The sequence below is a fragment of the Apteryx rowi genome, unplaced genomic scaffold (assembly GCF_003343035.1).
Source record: "Apteryx rowi isolate R43461 unplaced genomic scaffold, aptRow1 scaffold_253, whole genome shotgun sequence".
NCBI classification, from domain to species: Eukaryota; Metazoa; Chordata; class Aves; order Apterygiformes; family Apterygidae; genus Apteryx; species Apteryx rowi.
Genome location: NW_020448897.1, coordinates 261,089 through 278,520, shown reverse-complemented (window position 1 = coordinate 278,520; position 17,432 = coordinate 261,089). Strand labels below are relative to the sequence as shown.

Below are 17,432 nucleotides of genomic sequence, written 5' to 3'. Positions count from 1 at the left end.
GTAAAAAAGGTGGATACCCAGAGAAAAGTTGCCAGGCACCTTCTCAAGAACCCATGTGCTCATGATGATATCTGTCTCAACTTATGAAAGTTCTGGTTTTTGGATTTGATGGTTTAAACTAACTTGTCTGTCAAGGCAACTTTGTCACCCTGTAGCACCTAGAGCTTCTTTAATCCCTGTCAGTGAGGTCTAGCTATGAGAATTACATTGGCTTCATTTGTTGAGCTCCACTTAGCAGTGACAAAAACTGTCAGTAATGTTTCTTTTATCTGGGTACGTAAGACTGACTTTAGATTTGGTATTTGGGGCTCAACTCTGCCTCCACAGCCTTCTACCTAACAGTGAATTTGGTCTGCCAGGGAAATAAAAGCTGAGGGAAGAAGGGGCCAGGGTTACAGAACATATATATCATCCATATTGTCAAACTGCTGAGCAGTCTCTATTCTGGAAGACAGTAATGTTGGATGTTGTACCTAACCCGGGGTGACCCAGCTGGGCTACTGACAGCACCAGTGGGACTTTCTCATATCCTTGGCACTGATGCATGGTGGGAAGGGGACAAATGACCTGGCACATTTGGAGAGCGTGGAAAGAAATGGAGCAAAGAAGGTTTTTATGTTTCTGCCCTTCTGTATATCCTTTCTTTCCCTCCCTCCTGTCAAGCCCAGCTGCACCGGATAAAAGATGGGAAGGGGAACTGGGAAGCACCAGCAGTGCTTACAGGCAAATGCAGGAAAGCAAGAGGGAAAAGGAGCCAGGGCAGTAGAGAAAATGTATCTCTGACACACATAATCCTGATTCCAGGCTACCTACTCCACCTATTCTGAGTCTTTTTCACCAGTCTGGCTCTCAGACTGGTTGCTTTACCGAGCCCCTGCAACATCAGCTGCAACAGCTTCTCAGGGGAGAGGAGCTGCAGAAATTGAATACCACGCAAATGTGTTAGAAAATGGAAACAAATTCCATCCCTGCTCCTAGCAGGCATGGAGGATGGTCAAAACAAAGCAGCACTTAACAGTTCACGCGAAGCTGAGTTTTAGCCACATCTTAGTCAAGCAAAGCTCCTCTTACAAATCTATCCCCTTGTCACGTTTTAGGGTTTAAAACAAGTTCTGTTACAGATTAGACCTTGACAGGGATTACATTACTCTCCAGATATCTACTTTATATGAGCCTGATATGATGAACCTTACTTTGCAGCACCTGCTACTAAACACTGTAAGAGACTAGATACTGAATTAGATCAATGATAGATTTGATCTCTTATGACAGCTGCTGTCTTTGCTACTCTCTTCCCTCAAATACTCTTGTTCTATGGTAGGCTCTTTTAATGCTCCAAAAATTTCTTAAGCCAAATTGTTTATAAAACTTTGCACACAGCTTGACCAAGTGTCTAGTCACAGAGTTAAGATAATGATAATTCCCTAAGATCACTAAAACCAGAGAACCCAAATAATGCCTGTAAGATTGCTTTGTAGGACAATTAAGCTACAAGTAGAGGAACACAGTTGTAAAAATTATGATGTGTTTTCAGGTATTTGATGAACATAAAAAAGGTCAGGCTTAATTATAGACTTCTTCAGAATAAATGTTCAATGAAATGTGATGCGAAAAGGCAAACTTCTCTCTAGACAGAAAGAATCATCAAACAAATGATAAAGTTAATACCAAATGCATTTCACTATTTGATCCAGACTTTTTGTCAAATATAATCCATGCCCTAGAGACTAAACTCACACCCTCTTCAAAGGGAAACAAAGTTCAACATATTTCCTTATGCCTGTCTGAGATGTGCTGGCAATTCCTCTATTCAAATGCCTTAGCCCTATTCATTTGCCTTATAGAAAGTTCTAGGGTCACATCTCAGTGTGAGCAGCAGTCGTTATCTTAGTAAGTCACTGCAATTCATTAGCTTCCTCCAAGCTAGACAGACACCTATATATCTAACTTCCATCCTATTATGTTTCCAGTGGTGTACTAAACCTGTATTGCCAACAAATGATTTTGTTCTTTGAGCTTTATGTAAATGAAAACTGCAAATGACATTACAGTTAAACTAGGTTAGCCTGAGGCATTCTAGGATGCCAGCTGTAACACCAACAGTTGGTAAAGAAAAAGAATCAAGTACCTGCTGCGATAATGATGTAAGGGTCCTTCAAGAGCGTCAGTAAAGGTGTCCCTTTCTGACTCTATGAAACACATAAAAGCTTGGGTTTATGAAAGGCAAAGCATTATCCATCACCTGAAGTGTTTTATGTTAATACTTACTTCTGCTTGTGCTCTGGACGGTTGTAGCACAAATAATTGAACGGCTGCAAAAAGAAAGCAATGCTATAACATTTCTTCAAGAAGGTGGTTAGATGGTAAGGCATGGAAGGAATGTGTTAGATGGAAAAATTGAATGTTCATATTTACTGACCTCCATCTAACAGCGCTAGTGCAGCCAGCACAAGGAAAGGAGAACTCTTCCCCACGAACTCATACATGACGCTCCCAAAAGGCGGGCCCACTGAGAGGGAGAAATAAAGGAAACAGTTCTGCAGCCTTCTTCTGACTCCAAACACATAGCCTTTTCAAGGGTTTGGGCATGCTGCTACCAACACTTAGTGACAAAAACCCTCAATTTAAGAAAAAACACAAAGCTCATTGATCTCTTTGATCACAATAAATAGCCGTATTTTTAACTCAGAAAATACTGTTCCATGAAAACAAAATCCAAACATCTCAGAGACTACTGTCTGACATGGTTCAAATATGAAACATCGAGCACCAGCCAAGTCCAACTTGCTTTACTCTCTTTACTTGCTTCACTCCATTAATTTCAATTATATTAATTCTGTGAGTCAAAAAAGCAGGATCTGGTCCTGGAAGCCAGTGAGGATCAGATAGTGCTCCTGAGGTGAGCTTTGTTGGACATACTGATCACAGCGCCACCAAGCTGGAACTGGATCAGAATGGGGCCCAAACCCTTTAAAGTCCTGCATTCGTTTCCTGCATTTAAAGGTTTACATGGGTAAGAACATAGCCTGTAGTCCCTGTAAAGTCTATCGAAGTCATGAACACTAACCTATACCACTAAAACCCAGTGATATAACTGAGTGAGCACAATAGCTCTGATTGATTGCTAATCACTGGACTGAGCACACTGGTAAGAGGAGATATTCTGAATCAGAAGGTAATTGGTAACCAATGTTTGAAAAACTGTGTATCAGAAGATGTGTCTACCTTTAAGAAAATGCATCTGCCTGAGAAATATATTTCTGTGTAAAAAGCTATCCTTAGCATGCACCAGTAATCTAATCTGGAGATGGCATGATAATACTGCACTTGATCAGAATCTTCTACTGCTTTCACAGGTCACAAATACATGTTCTGGAGAATGTTGAGGGGTTTCTTTTGCTGGCAGAGTCTCCATCTCACTCACCTAATACTCCCATGGCAAGACCTCCTAGTGCAATTCCCATTGCATTGCCTCTCTCTTCATCGTCTGTATAAACGCTGGCGAGCATACCCATCCCTAACATTAAAAAAAAAGAACAAAATTAGGCAGCTGCTCACTACAGTGCTTTGTCATCATTTGCCACCCCTATAGAATATTTGACAGAGATGACAGCAGGTATAGAAGGAAGCTGTATATATATATATATATATATATCTCTCTCCTCCACATGGAATTCACCTTAAAGCAAAAGAGAGTTTGGCAAGTGCAAATGGTCTCTAAGACCATGTTCCATCATGTTCTATCACTCAGGTAATTTAATGATGTCCTGATTTGCTAGATTCTGTCTTTGTCACACAGCTTTTAGATGATATTTTTTCGACTAGTTGAAACAAAGCTTTTGACAAGTATTCACTGTCTGTTATTTATACTCCAGTGCTTGACACAAAGGTCTGGTGACCACTCACACATATAACTGTGGTCAATGGAAGCTATGCTTTGAACACAACATATTATGCGGTGCTGATTACTTTGAAAATGAGTATTTCAAGTTCAGCATCCAAATTAAAAGATGGTTTTGACCTTTATCTTCATGTGCCTCACTTCTGCATCTGATGATGATAAGCTCCATTTCACAAAGGGAAACATGAAACCAAATTCATTCATGTTTTTGTGAAGTACTCAGACACTGTAGTGGTAAAAGCTATAGAAGAGTCCTCATAGAAATCAGTAATTCTGTTTGCAAATCAAGGTTTGAGTAGAATTCAGTAAATAAGGTCCACAGCTGCACGGTGAACCAGAAGGAGAAAACAAAATACTGTGTGATTGATCATTAAGTGAATACTGTCCATCATGTGCACCAAAAGGGCAGAGATTGTATGTGAATGAACATGCTTATTAAAAATTGTGGATCACATCAAATTGTTAGTAAAAACTCTTGGAGAGCAAGTTAGAGAACAACATCAGAATTCACAATGAATTTGTCACATTTGGAGAAATAATCTGCAAAAAACCAGGATTCAATACAAGGAAGATAACAGTTTTACACTTAGATAGGAATGATTACATACAGAAATACAGGATGGTAAATGACTGGTTGACAACAATACTACATAAAACATTCTGAGGGATATAACAAATCATAAGCTGAACATGAGTACGGAAGTGTTGTAAGTAAGGTGAACTATGCTTGTCTGTATGATATGTAAAGTAATTCTTTCACTTTGGCTGGCACTTAGGAGGTATCATAGCTTCTTCTGAGTACTGGGTCTGGTTTTGGTACAGCACAGTAAGAAAGATGGAGGTGACTGGAGACTATCCAGAGGAAAGCAGTGAGGCTGAGCAAAAGTTTAGAAAACATTATCTGTGAGGAACAATTGAAGGACTTTGGATTTAAAACCAGAGTGGAGAAAAATGATGGGACTAGCCTTCAAATATACGAAAGAACCACAAAGAGAAAGGAAACAAAGTGTCCTTCACATTCTCTCTGGGTATGGGAATTAGAAATGCATTTTAAATGACAGTAAGGAGGCTTTAGATGAGAGATCGGAGAAAATTTCCTAACGCTAAAGGTTATTAAGCATAAAGCTAGATGTTGAAAGGATTTCTGGAAACTTTTGAGAACATGCTTGTCAGGGATACCTCAGGAATGCCAGACACACAGCTGATCCTGCCTGATCCAGCCCTGATCAGGAAGAGGTTGGACCAGATGGTTTCTTGGTCTTTTGTCCTCTATTTTGTAGGTTGTTGAAAAAAAGTCACGTGCTCATATAAGAACTGGATCTCAAAGTGCATACTTGCACAGGGACTGAATTAAACTGAACAATAATTCTGGCATGTCTTAACTTTGAAAAGTTTGAGCTGCAATCTTAAAAAGGTTGTTTAAAATCTATTTATTTTGTGTATGACCACCCATGCAATTTTCTTGTTCCTTTTTATAGGGGCAAACTGGAAACACACATGATATCACACAGCATACAATGGACTCTGCACCAGCAGATCCCTTTATATCCATTACACTACATTTAACAAAACAACTGCTATGGATCCCAGACTCTAAACTTTTATGTAGCTCAATTCTACAGATAGCACTTGCGTAGTGATTTCCTCAGACAGCTGCTGACAGCAGAGGGGTGGAGAGACTGGACAGTCACTTGTTTTGTAAGAGGTTCTACAAGGAGACATGGCAAATTTTCTTGCCCTCACCCCTCCTGCTTGTCTTTGCCTTCTCCATCCCTGGCTCTTCATCCCATCCCTGCCTGCTCACTTAGCCACATACCCACTCTTCCAACTACTCATCCACTCTTAATCTCTCTGCTTAACCAGTTTGTTGCACAGCCTCAAACTCATCCTGACCAGGAAGTGCTTTTCACTCCCAGTTTGATTGCTTAGTCTGGGGTGTTGAGTATTCCCAGCTGCCCCAAGCAGCACTGCCCAGACATGGGCTGGAGCAAAATCCATGCAGAGGGAATTTGGATGGAATTCAGCTGCCAGATTCTTATTGAGTTACTACAGAGTGCATGTGACCTCTGTTTATGGACCAGTATAATTGGGAGGAGGAATTTTCCTGAGGAAGCCAAAGGACACACTCTTGTCAAAAAACTCTATTGATCTCTCCTCACAAGCCGAATTCATGTTCCTGCTGCCATTGTAGGAAATTTTTCCAAGAGAAGATTGTGAAATGTTCTAATATGAACAAAACATATTTTCTCTAGCCTCAGTCTCAAAAATGGTTGAACAATTTGGGCTGAAAGCACATACTCCATTTCACCTACTTTTTAAAAAATAAGAATCTTGAAGCAGGTACCTAGTATAGGAAACATGAGTCCAAACTGGCAGACGGAATTATAGGCTACTGAAAACAACATTTTGTAACAGGAATTTCAGTAACAGGCAGAGCTACTAGTCCCCACTATAATAAGTGCAGACATAAGTTCCTGATGACCTTTAAAATGGCCAAAAATTAATTTAGAATGTTGAAGACACACATGCAGAAACCCCAGGGAGAGTGTAGTTCATTTAGTTTTCTACCTTACAACAACCCAAATACCAAGGAATTCTGAAATGACATTTACTTTTGGGCTTCTTTATAAGAAAGAGGCAGAAAAAAAGTGAAATTGATTTAATTGAATAATTCAATATTAATTATTGAAACTGCATTTAATTGAATAATTCAATATTAATTATTGAAACTGCAGACAATATATAATTAAGAAAATGACTGTCACTAACAACGGCAGAATCAGTGATCTGCATTTTATTCTATTGTGTATTCTCTTACCTGCCACTGAAGAACAAGAGGAACCCACTCCTTGAAGGGACCTTGCAATAAACAGTAATGTGTAGCTGCCTGAGAAAGCAAACACTACAGAAAAGATAGAGGTAGATTTTAAAAATTAGGTTAACTCTAACTAGGTTTAAAAGTTAGATTTCTTTAAACTAACACAAAAACTTCATGCAATTTAGTCAAGCGTTTACAGTGACTTGTGTCACTTTCAATGCTAACTGCATTATTTTCTCTTATTGCATTTTGATTTGTCAGTGATGAATTGTTCTTAGGCGTCAAAGCCTCCTGGTAACACAGAATGCAAGCATACAAGCAGTCTTAACTAATTACTTAGGATTAGATTATATCCTGCTCTGATTCAGCTGCACACAGACGGAGTAATAAGACCTCTCCTTTCATGTGTGCCTCCCCATGCTGCTTCATTTAAGGGTGCCCAGTTTGAAGCTCCAGGCATTTCATATACACCACCTCCCACGCCGCCCCCCACCCCCACCCCAGTGTTTCCTCCAATAAGCAAATGGGTGGAGAGAAGTTTTACAATGGTGCAGCCAACTCCACACTAGACATTGTGTAGCACAGTTGGCTGAACCTGCAAGGAAGTCAACTCCACCCATACTAGGGCTGTAGCAAGTTACTGATGCTCACAGCAGCAGAGCACCAGAGAAATTGCACCCGAAGAGGTGCCTCTCAGTAGTCTCCAGGGAGAATTCACCCAGGACTCCCCTCCCTGCCTTTATCTGTTATTTAGGACAGAGTCCCTGACTGCTGCACTCTTTAGTCTGGCTAAATTCCCCATTAACAACCCTACAAAATCAGAGTGTCCCAGAAAACCAAGTGTGTCGCTCTGTGTTGAGCCTTTGTCACGGTCAGTTTCAATAAATCTAGGGTGAGTTTTTTAAACTCTTTTTCAGCTCTTACCGATTGGTCACCTAAGGAATTTCCCCAGACAGATTATAGCTGGGGGAAGCTGTTACATGCTAACTAAACGGAAGATCCATGTTCACTTCTCCCACCCACTCTGCTGCATTATGTCTCTCAACCTTTTCACCAGGTCTTACAAAAATCCCTACCCATGTGGAGAAAAAAAAATAAAATAAAGGAAGAAAGGATGTCAACAAATCAAGACTATTCCCCTCTGCCCTGAAGTAGGCTTACTGCTCTTATATTCATCCCAACCAAAATTTGTCTAACATGTTCCTAAAATCCAGCAGTGCTAGAGACTCTACAACCAGGTAATCTTTTTCAGCACTTCACTCCCCCTGCTGTGAGAAATATTTTTCTAATATTTAACCTAAATTTTCTTTGATGCAGTTTTTAACCTCATTATTCCTTTTCTTACTTGTAGTGGACAAAGAAAACTACTTATTCCCTTCCTTTTTGTCATAGACTTTAATATGTCCTACATCTGCTTTCTGAAGCCAGTTCTTTTAATCTTTCCTCACAGGCTTTCAATGATCATCGATGGTCTCCTTTGTACTCTTTCCATGTGTGCTACATCTTTAAGTGCCATGCCAAAACTGAATATAAAACCTTATCAATGCCATGAGAGTGGACAAATTTTCTCAGCTGACTTGCAGGCTATGCTCCTGTTCACACATCTCACTGTGATGTTTAGCAATACTATGACACTGTTGATTCATATTCTGCTTGTGATCCACTGCAACCTTACAGTATTTTTCTGGTAAGCTCATACCATAGCTAGTTGTTAAGCATCCTGTAAAATAGCCCTCCCATGGCTGAATATTTTATCAGTTTAAAACTGCCTGAATATCACTAGCTTCAGATTGCAAGAACCTGAGAGGAGGATGGGGCTATGGAAGAGACCAACCCAGATGGGCTAGAAGGTGGAGGAGAGTTTCTTGTCTGTAAGAACATTCTTCTCAAATCGTAGCACCATCCATCGAGAGCAGCCATATATTTTCCTTTGAAATAAGTCCCTCTAAATCAACAAGAATGCCTAGTGATAACTATTGTAGATCATTTATTCTAAAGGTGCATCTGAACTGAATCAAATAAATGTGGACACTTACTGATTGTTGACACAAACATGATGCAGAAGCCAGCAAACAGTGGAATCTGGTAGCCTATTCTGGAAAACAAAATGAACACCTACATTTTTAGGATCATCCCACTGACATTTTGAGTTAGATTTACTAAGATGAGTGCTTTAGAATTGCACACACACACACAAATGCAAAAACCCAACCTGTAGTTCCTTTGTAGGTTTTGAACTATTTATATTGGACCATATGTTCAAAATTGCCTATGCTACCAGTGCCTTCTCCCCTGGTACAGCAGAGTTTTTACCTGAAATCCCTGAAAGAAATCCTTCTCACTTTAGAATCTGATAGCCCTGTTCTCCTTCCTCCGTGACTGTTCCAATGCAGCCCCTCTGGGCATCCACGGGGTTGCCAAGGATATAAGAACAGAATATTTGTCCAAGCATGCTGAACTCTGAAAAATTTTAGTAGTATTTCAATGATCATCTGTCTCCATCCTCATGAGACAATGACTATAATGAGACACTGTCAAACCACTGGCTTTTTTCTAGGAAAATTTGTCATCAGCTTTGCTGGGAGTTCTGCCTAAGTTAGGAACACTGGAAGAGTCCCAAAGAGTCTGAGAATATCATTTTTGCTTTTCCGTGATTTTAGGAGTAACAGTGGAGCTGATCAAAGCTTTCTTCATCAGCCCACTCCTTCATCAGAACTCAAAATAGTCTGTAGAAATGCCTGGTTGTTATTAATATTTTCAAGTTTCCATGAAAGAAAGGGTTTTCTGTTGGAAAAGCAAACATATCTTTTTAGGCAGCTAAAAATTGAAATTTCAACAAAAAAAATTATATTATTTTTCATGCCATTACAAATCTACCCTAGAATCAAAAATGCTACCCAGTTAGTTCTAAAGACATTCTTTATATTCTATTCAGTACACTTTATTAATGGCTTCTTTTTTTAAGATTCTACATCTCAAATGTATTTGCAAAGACATTACTTAATGGCCTAATTCTTCAGCAATGGCCAATTCGTTTCAAAGAAACACCAATTGACTTCATCTTCCAATGATTTGGCAGTAGTGGGCATTTATACTGGCAGGATTGGTTTATAATCTAAGTAGGTCAGTCAAATAATGGGATGGTTTATAATTGCTCTTTATTTTTAGTAATACTACAGTCTTGAGATATGTTGTCCAACTGTTGAGTTTTAATTTTTCTTAATATAAGTTTTGTACAAGTGAGATTATTGATCCTCTAGAAGTCATGGTTGTTCTTGCTTAAGGGAAATTCTTACCCACATACAGCTGAAATCTGGTTAGATATGCAGATTACCTTTTTCTGCATGATCTTAGCAAACCCTGCTTTCTCCTAAAATAGCAGCACTAATTAGATGGCAGTTGTTCCAGCACAAATGTCTAATCCACAGCTGCATTCCCTGATCTGTCCAATAGACATTAGAGAGCACAAAGTTTTTCTTGATCAGAACAATTACACTCCTATATAACATAAGTAATCACAAAAAGGAGAGGCATTACTTATAACAGTCAACTATTCAGTGATTTTGTCCTTGTTCCTGGACCATTCTTGTTCTTGCCACATGAAACCTGTGAGTATGCAATTTCTGCTTCACTCCCATGAAGCGGCATGCTCCATCACAGATATCTCTACATTTTTGTTCCTCTCTGTGCATATAATACAGAAGAATACTATCCTATATACTATATGTATATACTCTTTTCTTTCTATCGCAAACTGCTCATTTTCTTGAGCATTTCTCTAAAAACACTTCAAGAGATTTGTTTGTTCATCGGTAAATTTGAAACAGCTGCAGAATCCAGCATGTTTCAGAAAGGCTACCTGCAGCTAAAAATGCTTTCCAGAAGCATTTCTGACTTACAGAACAGCCAGGGTCCTTAGTTCAGGAGCGAGAGGAAAGGCTGCCACTGAGGTGGAATGCCTAAATTACTAAATCACTCCTTTGCAGTGCCAAGTTGGACCCAGACTGCAAGACTGTTTGGTAGTCGATGATACTCATTAATAACATTACCCTAGAATAAGATAAACCATTGATGGGTACTGTGCTGCAGTAAAATAAATCTTACACTGACCACCAGGTTAGGAGCCGTGGATGAATAGAGCCTAATAGTCTGTTCATTACAGTACTGCAAATCCACTGATCTCAATGCTGCGTATTGCTATCGAGGCACCACTGTGAACAGCGCTTGCTAGGTCTGTCTTCGGTTGGCTGCCTTCTTCACTGCCAGTAAGGCTGGGGAGGAAGTACGGCAAGAAGAATATTTTGATCAAGCTAATGGACCCCTGAGCTGCTGAATGTGTGTGAGGCTAAGGAAGAACATGCAGGGACAGCAGCGCCAGGTAAGAGCGTGGTTCCTGCACTCTCTACCTAAACTCTCCATGCTCTCGTGCAGGGCAGGTTTTGTTCAACCTGGATAACTGATCATTCCAACCACCTGCCTAAAGAAAGCTTCCATCTGAACTGAACTGTAACTGAGCAGCTATAAATGCTATTATATGCCTCCCTCTCCCTCACTCTTTGTACGTATCTTGGTCATAAATACATCATGGTCCAGGCCTCAAACTCACTGGCAAATGGATTCAGATGTCTACTCAGGTTGACTGTAAAAATGATGATGAAAATATCAGTTCATTTTTCAATGAATTTTGAGGTTACATTTGAATAAACACAAGGTTAAAGCCAGATTATTTTTCAAACTGAGGGAGAGACATACATGGCAGATGAGACCCTTACTGGTACTAGTGGACTATCTGGCCAGCACACCTGGGCACTAAGCCTAAGCCATAGAGCTCAGTGATAATTTGAAGAAAATAATGGGGCAAATCAGTCAGTCATAAGAAGCACAGCAGCTTGTTGACCACTTTCTTTACTGTCAAGTATTAGGCAGAGCCTTGAATCTCCCCTTGCCAATGCATCCTTCCCACAAAGGGCAAGTGCCCTGGATTAAGCGTTGTGCTGTTTTGTATAGTTTCTTATTAATCTCACTACAATCACAAACATACTGTGAATCTGAGCCATAAAATCATATCAGGTCTGCCCTGAAGTAGCGCCACTATGAGAAACGTGTTGCTCACATCCTAGGGCAAAGCCATGGCCTTAGCTTTTCATTTGCTATGACTTTCACCAGCATTTAGAGGCAAGGTAGATTGTGCTGTTTCATGAATTACAAACCAGTTCACTAAGACAGGTGTGCGTTTGTCTTGTATTCCATGAAAAAAGCTGGGGTTTAAATAAGGCTATTGTTTAGCAGAGCTTATTTCTTAAATTTTGAAATTTATTTTTACAAATCTACACCTCCAATAGTTTTAGAAAAAGTGAATAAATAGCCTAGAAAACTTTCAGAAAAGCTAAAAAACCCCTGTAATTATGGGCACAAACTAGTGGGAATGTAACACCCTGTTGCATCCTACACAGACTCAAGCACTTGAAGCTACGGTGTACTTTAAGGGAGTAACTCCATACTCCTTCAAAACTCTAAATCACTCCTAAGTAATACTATTCTTTCACTGAAAAACTAAAACCATGGCCACAATGTATTACCTGAAAAGAAAACTTGCTGGGCATCTTAACAAACAGGCTGTGCACATTAATTTTTAACAGAACAACCCATTTTCCTTAAGCTGTGATATTTTGATGAAATTTTGCAGAAGTAGTAACAATGATAACTATCACTGAACAGTTTATCAGTGGTAGAGCCTTTATAATGATAACTCAAACATCTCCAGTTTCATTTACAATAATCACAGTGGTCACTTCTTTTTAACTAAACATACACTTTGTTCTTAAGAAATATCAAATTTAAGGGTTTTTTTGCCAACGACTTCTATAGTTAATTGATAACCATGTTAACTGATATTTCCCACCAACCATTTCTCAGAAGAAAGGCAGATACTGGTACCAAGATATAAATAATGCATGAAAGAAACAGTAATCCTTAAATCTAATTTAGGGCTACTGTGCCATTAGGTCGCTCATTTCTTTCAGTATGAAAGAATATGTTTGTCGCACAAGAAGCTAGGGTGTATCTTGTCCTTGATTATTCTTTTCCCAGTTGTTGGGCATCTGAATGTGTGAACCCTGCCACCGTGATTGCAGTCGCACTCAGCCCCAGGCAAAACCCTGCAGAAGTTTCTCAGCTGCTTCTCTTACGAGTGAAGTGCATCACTCCACTCATCCGCGACATCTTGCAGTGCTTCCAGCACCGACCTTCCCATGAGCAGCACTGCTATTAACAGCAGCAAAGGGAGGCGACGCGGGCACACCTGTGGCACCGCTCCCAAACCTAACAGCTGGCATTTCAGCCCCAGCAGCAACCCACCCGGCTGCTCAGCCCGCCGGCTCCAGAGGAGAGGGGCTGCCCCGAGCCTCGCTGCGGGCAGTGCACAGCTCCAGCCGTGCGTCGCGCAGGCAAAGGGATAGGCATCAACAGGGACACGCACACCCTCACTTACGCATATGCCTACCAAAGAGCAGAGATTATATCTAGAGCATGACGTAACTGCAGTATTGAGAAACCACCGATAATGTGGAGCATGTTACTTCTTTTTTCCTGGTTTGGCAGTTGGTAGAAATTATAATACTAACAGCAGAATCCAGAGAAAAGTAAATATATATAGGGCATTTATTTAGACAGTTAATAAAACCAAGAAGGATTCCTAAAGAAATATGAATAGATGATACATCTTTATGTTACCTTGCCTGTGGGTGAGCTATCCTATCCTCAAAAAAACAATATAGGAAATCTGGGTAACAAAAATTTGTTTCCATCTTTAACTTGCAGACATGTTTGTGTAAAAGTGATTTTGTAATGGCATACGTGTGTAGGTGGTATGTAGTAGGAGATACGGTGAAAGGAGAGAGAAATGAGACTATCTAATTTAAAGCTTTTGTGTTTACACCGGTTCCACAGATTTAGTACAGATTTTGAATTTATAACATTTTGAGTCAAACAAGTGCTTATCCCTCAAGTGGATACTCTTCCATCAGATTAAAATTAAACACTCAGCTTAACCATCACAGGGCATAATCTGTAAAATCTAAGAAAAGTAGTTTTGACTTCAAAAGCAGAAATATCTAATATTTAGGTGTGTTGGTTGTTTTGGTTATTGCCACAGCATTGATTGCTCAAACAAAAGAAAGTGTTTCATAAGGACAGAAGGCGGACAAATTTCCACTGTATGCTATTTTATGAGAAGAAATTTCTGCTTCATAAAAATAGCTTAAATAAGAAATACGAAAATTAGTGATCTGACTAAATATAATTTGGAGTTTCCTTTGTTCAGAGATTGACCTCATAGTCTCATGTATTTTGCTGCCTAGAAAGAATGCAACTTATGTGGGGAACAGGTGTACAGAATACTAACAATAAAATCAAATTAATTCTATAAACACCAAAATTTAAAATGATATTATGAATACTTTTTAATCTCCATGCAAACACCATTAGTGATTGGTCTTTTTACAAACATCATTAGTGATTTCTTTTTTGCGTGTCATTGATATTGGTGATTATGTCCCTGATACTGTTCAAACAGATCTTCTAAAATGTAGCATTCAGACTTACTTTGTTCAAGACATCACATATATGCAAAAATATAGAGAGAACAATTTGAAGGTTAGATTAGATCATGTACTGACGTAAAACCATGTAATCCATTGAACTCAGTGATGAGTATGGCATCAACAATCTATCTGAGAGGCTTGTTCACTTTTCATTAAAGTCCATGAGAACTTCCCACTTGGTCCTTACTGCAGTGTCCCAGCACACGATTCAGGAGCGTGGACTACCAAATCGCACACTGAGCTGTGAGCCTCTATGCGGGCAAGGGAGAAATCTGAACAGTGCCTACAGTTTCAACACCACATTTGTGTAATTTAAGTGTAATAGAACTACCATCAATTCACAGTGCTTCACTGTCATAAATACTGAGCTATAGTGTCTTTTGGCCTCACACGCTTGAGTGGTTACATTACGTTTATTGAAGAAATTTTAACATAATTTCAGTAAAAATTTCTATAAAGACCTTAGAACTCAGGAGTTCTCAGAAGTGTAGAAGAAGTGGTGTATGATACTTAAGGTATTAAAAGGCTTGTGCGTAGTTTACCATTTTATTTTGGAAAAGAAGAGGCATTTAGAAGACATGCTAATGAAACATATTTCACTAAAATATTCCTCTGGATAAAGTGAGAAGGACAATAAGTCCTTCCACAAACTTTAAATTTCCACAATGGAAATTTAAAGTACTTTGTTTGAAATACTAATAAAACATCAATATAAAATGTTAACTGAATAACATAACAGAAATAACATACCTGTTTGTCAGTGGCCCTATGAAAGGGTTAGTGATAAGCTGAACTGTTGCTTTTGAAGCAAACAACAGACCAACTTGAACATTTTCATTCAGCAGGTCCTTATCTTCCTTAGGGCAATCAGATGGTGAATCAGTCACATTCACTGTCATTTGTTCTGTCTGAGTATGATGCAACTCTCTTGGTCTTGTCTTATCAGATTCATTTCCAGTAAGCATTGATGAGTTGTCATAATAGGAAAAGATACTCTGAAAATTGTCCATTGTTGTTGGAACTATGTTAGGCTTAGTAGTCTGGATTTCTGTTGCATTTTTCTCATGTTTGATGCTGTAAAGGTAACTGGGAATTATTGGCACTGGGAAAAAAAAAAGAATATATTGGCATCTTACTATCAGATTATTTGTAAATTGAATCACTAAATTTTCTTATTTGCTTTATCATCGTTTTAGAAATATAAGGCTTTCCTGTAAAGAACGTCAGTAAGGGTTTTGAAGTCCTGAAACACAGAATTAAAAGTTTGCTCAGAAAAAACACACACAAAAACTTGGAAGTGCAGTTAAAACAAAAAGATCTTTTGCCTTTTTTTTTTTTTGCCATTTTTAATACCGTTTTCTATACAGCCAGCATTCAGTAAGCAAAATTTGACAAGTACCAAAGACCATGTTTGTACAGTCTTTTTGTTGCACATTACTGCATAAATCCATTTAGTAAGCTGTGAAAACATGGAAACTAAGAAAAACTTTAAAACTATTAAAACAAAGTATTAAAAAAGTCATAAAACAGATTAATAAAACATGCCACAAAAATGTTGCATAAGTAACAGCCATAAGAAGGAAAAATTCATAACAGTCCAATGTTCATTAATCTGAACTGATATGTTGATAATTACATTTCTAATTCTTTTTTGAAAATTTACATTTAAAAGATCATGAAGAAGTTGTTGAACATGAACCTGTTTTATATGACTTAGGATCTTAGCTGCAACTTAAATGCATTATGTATTTCAGAAATTAGTACTTCAGAATTAGTAAAAACTGATGAAGGTCCATTCTACTAGAAAATATTAGTGACTGAATCACCAGCTGTTGTCTCACTTTCTCACTTCCTGAATAAGTCCAATCTTTCATTAAGTCTGCAAACTGAAATAATGTAAAAGGCCTTCTCACAGAAATATTACTGAATAAGCAATGAGAAGTTAATAAATTTATAAGTATATTCATGTAAAAAATCCAGAACTGACTTGCCAAAATATATATCTAAATGTTTTTGTTAAAGTCTACATTGCAGTATCAGCCTTTAAGTATCAGCCTTTAATCATGTGTCTGATTAAAATGCGACACCGCAGCGGTGTCGGAGGGTCAGCTCTGTAGAACCTGATGCACTTCTTTGAGAAGCATGTGTATTTGTATGTGTGCATGTGCACATCCATGAGTCAGGATGGGTTCTCTGAATGCTTTTAAAAATTTATATAAATACAGAAGTTTGAATTACTGAGGACTCCTAAAACTACCAGTTGTGAGTAGATTCCTAAATCTTGACACTATGTCACTGAAGACAGTAGAAGTTTGCGTCTTAAACTTTGATCAAAACAAGGATTATTATATTAAAGCAACTCATAGAAGTGCTTTTCTTAAAACCTATTTAGATTGCTTTCTTTTTAATCTATCATTTTAAGACCAGTGTGGGGGAAAGGGGGACTATCACAAGGAAACATACATCTCAAATGTTATCTAGCCTGTTCTTTCAGTTGCATGACCACAGGAGAAACAATTTGATGACGAGCTAAAAATACTGTTATCTGTCATTCTCTGAAGTATTACTGGCTTTCAGTAGAAAAAAAAATTATGAAGAGCTTTTTGTACAATGCTTGTCCTGCAATTAATATAGCATAAAATAAAACTTCGATATGTGTGACAGCGTGTTTGCAATACCTAGAATAACACGTTTGAAAATGACTAGTTGGAAATGTTTAATTTGAAAGAGAGCATTAATCATGTATTCAGGGAAGATGTAGAGACCTGGTCTGTACATCTGTCACTAGAGGTTATTTCTGGCAGAAACTGGAAGAAAAAAAATATTCGACATACCGACCACCGTCAGCAGCATGTTGTCCAGGAGTAACGCGATGAAAACGATCAGCAGGATTAGTTTTCTGGACTGCCGGCTGTCCCTGAGCCAGCGGAGGACGCCGAGCTCCCCCCGAGCCATGGCTCCGGCTCCCCGCGGCGGCCGGCGCGCTGCAAACACAGAGGCAGTGAGGCCCCCGGGGCACAGCAGCCCCCGCCGGGGGTCCCGAGCAGCAGCTCCGCGGCTCCCGCTGCCCGCCGAGCTGGCGAGCGGCGCGCTGCGCTGCGCTCCCCTCCCG

The 17,432-nt window shown here is 39.1% G+C and overlaps 1 protein-coding gene across 1 annotated transcript in view; it reads right to left on the bottom strand.

The window, feature by feature from the left end:
- SLC18A2 (solute carrier family 18 member A2) overlaps positions 1-17,415 on the bottom strand; it is a 30,148-nt gene extending 12,733 nt beyond the window's left edge. Inside the window, exons 1-8 of the mRNA XM_026067072.1 lie at positions 17,155-17,415; positions 15,071-15,422; positions 8,756-8,814; positions 6,720-6,803; positions 3,425-3,517; positions 2,420-2,509; positions 2,269-2,312; positions 2,129-2,189 (exon numbers count right to left, since the gene is read on the bottom strand). Of these exons, the coding sequence (XP_025922857.1) occupies positions 2,129-2,189; positions 2,269-2,312; positions 2,420-2,509; positions 3,425-3,517; positions 6,720-6,803; positions 8,756-8,814; positions 15,071-15,422; positions 17,155-17,275 (904 nt within the window). The 5' untranslated portion in view covers positions 17,276-17,415. The remainder of the gene's footprint in view (positions 1-2,128; positions 2,190-2,268; positions 2,313-2,419; positions 2,510-3,424; positions 3,518-6,719; positions 6,804-8,755; positions 8,815-15,070; positions 15,423-17,154) is intronic.
- Positions 17,416-17,432: the final 17 nt, after the last annotated feature.